Here is a 5746-nt window from a genome sequence, read left to right on the forward strand (position 1 = left end):
GTTTGGAGAATAAAATAAATAATTTCTGTATAGATAACTAACACCATTAACAACAAATAACACCTTGAATAAGAAATAATACCACTGGATAACAATAAATTTCTGAGGGAGGAGAAATAACACTATACAACTTGCAACGTACATAATAAAAAACACCCTGAACAACAAATAACACCATTGGTTAACAAAAACAAACATATTTAACAGAAACAATATATAAAACATTGTCGTCGGTAATATTAAATTCGAACAAAAGCAAACAAATTAAGACCATGAGTGTATGCAAATCCGAAAAACAATAAAAAACCAAACAATGTACCAAACAAGAAGAAAGTACGTTAAAAAAACGAAATTTTTAGACATCTCTAAATAACTAACTACTCCTCTTCCCCATCCTCCTCGTCTAATGCATCCTCATCTTGTTCACCCATATCTTCTTCAACTTCCACCCATTCATCTTCCTCCTCGTCAACTTCGTCAGCTTCTTCACCGTCATCCTCAGCCATAGCTTGTTCTTTAGTCCGGGTAGGGTTTTTGCAAGTACGTCTGTTATGCCCGTATCTAAAACATTTTTGACACTGACGACTCTTTTTACCCAACTGACTTAATGCAATTTCACGTTTGGACTTCATCCGTTTAGGTTGACCCATACCTTTGAATCTTGTTCCAATGGGAACACGAACAGTTGCATCAGATGGTTTTGTGTTACCAGTAATTTCGGCAAACCTTTCACGACGGCTCTTAGGTGGAGCATTGACGACCGACTCATCCGCAGTTTTGAAATAATTAAGAACATGATCCCTGAACGAGCATAGCGCATCAAAGTTGGTGACAAGCTTGTTAATAACGGACTCTGTAGAATATGTGATCTCACGTACAACACGGTTAACTTCATTATAACGATCATCGGTCTCATTGATACCTAGAATAGCACCAGAGGCACTATTTGGAACAGCCTCCCGTGTCCAACGTCGTAATATATAGCGTTGTGGAAACTCCCTAATGTCAAGCATCCTTAGCATACAAAAGATGTGCGAGCACAACAACCCAAACTGTTCGAATCTTTTGCATGTACAATACACAGTCATGTCGTCCTCCCGCATCAAAACCTATAAAACACCATTAGTAATTTAGAAGTTTTTATAAATAACACTACAAAACACCATATGCAACTGGAAATAGGCAAAAGCTATACAATTTTCAAAAATAACACTACAAAACATCATGTGTATACCTCGAAGAAAGTAGTGCAGGGTTGTTCCCAGTCCTTCACAAAAAAATTAACGAAGTCGGCCACGTTTTCCCACTTGCCGATAGCACATTTGTGTATACCATTTTGTATCTCCAACTGCTGGTCAAAAAATATAGTGCGTGTGAATATCCTGGACGCTTGATCCTCCAAAACAAAGTCTTCATCAAATATTTCAGCGTTGGTATTTCTGGTGTCATGGTCATTCTTCCTGTGCTGATGTCTCTGAGCTTCAATAGCAGAATCAAAATGCCCAAGAAATTCGACAAGTGTGCAACCCGGGTTACAGAACTGTCCAAAGAAATGGTTCTCACTCTCTGAACGAGAAGAGGTACGCATAAGCCCGGACATGACCTCCTCACGATAATAAGCCGGTATCCAAGTATCCCTGATTTGATAAAGTGACTGCAGCCACTCATGATCAACCAAGTTAAAATCGTTCATTATGGTATCCCACTCACTTTCAAACTTAACATGTAGAATTGAATCGGTCCACACAATGTCACACAACCTCTTTTTGAAATCTGTATTATTGCAGATTGTAGCACCAACCTAAAACACCATTGAATAACATATAACACCATATAACACCATATAACACCATAATCACGAAAATGTATGTAAAAAGTATAAAGAAAGGTTAAAAGGACGAACAACTAAGCACCTTAGCAGAAAGCTTGTCCATGATGTGCCACATGCATAGCCTATGTCTACTCTCGGGCCATGTATCTTCAATAGCCTTCTTCATGGCTGGGTCTTGGTCGGTGACAATCACCGGAGGGGCACGGCCAAATGCTTGACGAAACACATTTAGCAACCAACTGTAAGTTTCAGCAGTTTCGTTTCCTATTATAGCGGCACCAAGAGTGACGTTGCGATTGTGATTGTCGATACCGGTAAATGGAACAAACATCATGTTGTACCTAAAAACAAATACGGAATAAAAACACCATAAAACTGAATGACATATACTGAAGAAAATAAGCTGTAAAAATCAAAATAAATATAATAATTACGAAACTTACCTGTTACGACGATATGTGGCATCAAATGAAACAACGTCACCAAACACCGAAAAATTCCTTTTGGCATCTTCATCTGCCCAAAACAAACCCCTTAAAACCCCACCTTCGTCTGTTATATACTCCACTAAAAAGTTTGGCGTGTACTCTTTCTTCCTCATAAGCCGTTTAATCATCATATCAGCGTCAAACTCAAATATATACCTATTCAGGTCTCGCTTGAAATTTTTAAAATCGTTTTTGGTTGCCCCAACCTTGTCAAACCCACCATACAATGTCCTCATGATATTAAACGCTTTGACATGTCCAATGTTCAAGGCGCTCAACGCTTTAGCGGCTTGCTCTTGCATATAGTTCATACCTCGGTTAGCGGGGAGTAAATGCCTATCTTCCTCAGCAACAAAAAAGTGATTATGTGCCTCATTGAAAGAATATACCTTGTATAGATTCGAAGGCATTAACTTTACACACATACGTGCTTCGCACCCCGTCCTTATAGAAGGAACACGGCGAACAGATTTCCTCTTTGACCCATTATTTGAGCTATCAATCTTTTTAGATGTATCGATCGCCTTCATAGGTTTAGTCCCCTCCTTTGAGCAAGCGAACCATTTAGATTTTATAACACCATGATGCGTGTACTGAGAAGACTTCCTGGCAGTGAAGCCTGAAGCCATTGAATACTTCTGATAAAAGAGGAATGCGTTGTTAACCGTATCAAAGGTCATCTTATCCTTCGGTTTTAGCGATTCATCTACCTCCGGTAAATAAGTCTTCTTACCGGAGTTTGGAGACAGATGTAGATTCCCAAGCGGCTGATAGGTTTCAAATCCTGCGAAAATAATTAAATTGATCGATTCTACATAAAAAAACAATAAAACATAATACGCATAAAATAACACCATAAAACAACTGTTATAAAGAAACACCCTCTATTTAGATGAAAAAACACCATGAATGTATGAAAACCCTGTAAGGAACATCACATGCAAAAAAACACCATGACTCATCATCAACTTATATAAAAAACACATACCAGCTTCAACTTCGATAACATACTTAAAAACACCATGCACATATAAAAAACACCCTGAGCGGGTTACACATGGAATCATCACAAAAATTTCGTAAAGTAACACACATGGAAAAAACACCATACAGTTTACCAAAGCAAAAACACCACAACAAATATGCAAAAACACCAGTGCAAAAAAAAAAAAAAAAAAAAAACACCATACAGAGTTATAACTGGTGTTCATGAAAATTCCAATAAAAAAACAGATGATTGAAAATTGACAATTACAATTAAATGAACAATGTTCTTGCATATTCATAACAATTACATAATAAGCTGCAAATCAAACATACAGAATTACCTTGATCGTTGTTCTCCATGAAGAAAGAAAGAAGTATGAATCAGATTAACAATTGTATGTGTATGCAATCTGTATGCGTGATCAAATAATAAACTGAAAGCGATTATATATAGATTAAGAAGAGATCGAGATAAGGTAAAGATTTAGATGAATCTGAATGATTACGAAGAGATCGAGATAATTTAAAGATTTAGATGAGTCTGATAATATATTCAAAAATTGAATTCCCTACAAAAACTCATAAAAATCGGTTACACATATTTGATCATTAATTAGGTTTATTTGTAAAATTACTAATATAACCTTGATCTAATGAAATTAATATGGAATGATCTAATGGCTGAGATTCTTTCTCACCTTTCTCACACTTTAGGCCTTTTTTACAGGATCCTTTACATATATATATATATATAGAGAGAGAGAGAGAGAGATAGAGAGAGAGAGAGAGAGAGGTTCCTGCAAAAAAGACCTAAAGTGTGAGAAAGGTAAGAAAGAATCTCAGCCATTAGATCATTCCATATCAATTTCTTTACATCAAGGTTATAATTGTAATTCTACCAATAATTCTAATTAAGGATTAAATTTATGTAACCGATTTTAGTTAGTTATATTAGGTAATTCGAATTTTGAATCTTTTATCAGTATACGTAAATATTACATAACTAACAACAATTCATCTTTCATCCAAACATCTGCGATTCAAGAACACCAGTTCGTAATTCTGCATGGAGTACGACGATTCAGGTAATATCATTATGTTATTTTTTCGTTTATTATGTAATGGTAATTAATATTCGTCAAAGCAAAGTTTCAATTTTCAATCATCTGTTATATCGATTATGTTCATATTTTTGGTTGTTTACAATCTGATTTAGTTTTCTGATCAACATGTGTTTGACAGTCTGATGTCACAGTGTATGATGTTTTTTTTTGCATGGGTGATGTTCATTTAGTATACGAGTTTATTTAATGACACCACGTGTAATCCTTTTAGGGTGTTTTATATGTACATAGTGTTTTTTGATGTATACTATTGAAGTTGGAGGGTTTTTTTTTTTTTTTTTTTTTTTTATAATAGTTGTTTATTTGCTATAGTTGATTATTTGCTTGTGGTGTTATGTTGTACATATGATGTTGTGGTGTTTTTTTGGTTTGTTACATTCTGATTTAGTTTTTCTGATGAACATGTGTTTTGACAGTTTGATGTTACAATGTATGGTGTTTTTTGCATGGGTGATGTTCCTTTAGTATACGAATTTTTTTAATGACACCACATGTAATCCTTTCAGGGTGTTTTTATATGTACATGGTGTTTTTGATGTATACTATGGAAGTTGGAGGGTGTTTTTTATAGCAGTTGATGATGAACTATAGTTGATTAGTTGTTTGTGGTGTTATGTTGTACATATTATGTTGTGGTGTGTTTTGGTTGTTTACAATCTGATTTAGTTTTCTGATGAACATGTGTTTGGCAGTGACAGTGTATGGTGTTTTTTACATGTGTGATGTTCCTTACAGGGTGTTTTATATGTACATGGTGTTTTTGATGTATACTATTGAAGTTGGAGGGTGTTTTTTTTATAACAGTTGTTGATTTTCTATAGTTGATTAGTTGCTTGTGGTGTTATTTTGTACATATTATGTTGTGGTGTTTTTTTGCACATCTTTATTGTAGAATCATTCAATTTAATTTTTTCGTAGGCGTTCAAACTTATCAGCCGATTGGGCAACTACATCTGTCTCCAAACTCTGGTAAGAGGACTTATTTACCTGAGGTAGATGACTCGCTTAAGCCGAAGGATAAGATGACGTTTGATACGGTGAATAATGCACTCCTCTTTTATTAGAGATATGCAATGGCTTCAGGCTTCACTGCCAGGAAGTCTTCTCAATACACGCCTCATGGTGTTATAAAATCTAAATGGTTCGTTTGCTCAAAGGAGGGAACTAAACCTTTTAAGGGGATCGATACATCTAAAGAAATTGACATCTCAAATAATGGGTCAAAGAGGAAATCTATTCGACGTGTTCCCTCTACAAGGACGGGTTGCGAAGCATGTATGTGTGTAAAGTTAAATGCTTCGAATCTATATGAGGTA

The 5746-nt window shown here is 35.4% G+C and overlaps 1 protein-coding gene across 1 annotated transcript; it reads right to left on the reverse strand.

The window, feature by feature from the left end:
• Window positions 1-377: 377 nt before the first annotated feature.
• On the reverse strand, window positions 378-3666 carry LOC110943373 (protein FAR1-RELATED SEQUENCE 5-like). Its single transcript, XM_022185125.1, has 5 exons — window positions 3648-3666; window positions 2275-3130; window positions 1914-2172; window positions 1235-1801; window positions 378-1109 (listed from the first exon to the last, which is right to left on the reverse strand). Exons 1-5 carry the CDS (start codon window positions 3664-3666, stop codon window positions 378-380), a joined length of 2433 nt encoding a protein of 810 aa, XP_022040817.1.
• Window positions 3667-5746: the final 2080 nt, after the last annotated feature.

Source organism: Helianthus annuus, chromosome 5 (genome assembly GCF_002127325.2).
Source record: "Helianthus annuus cultivar XRQ/B chromosome 5, HanXRQr2.0-SUNRISE, whole genome shotgun sequence".
Classification (NCBI taxonomy): domain Eukaryota; kingdom Viridiplantae; phylum Streptophyta; class Magnoliopsida; order Asterales; family Asteraceae; genus Helianthus; species Helianthus annuus.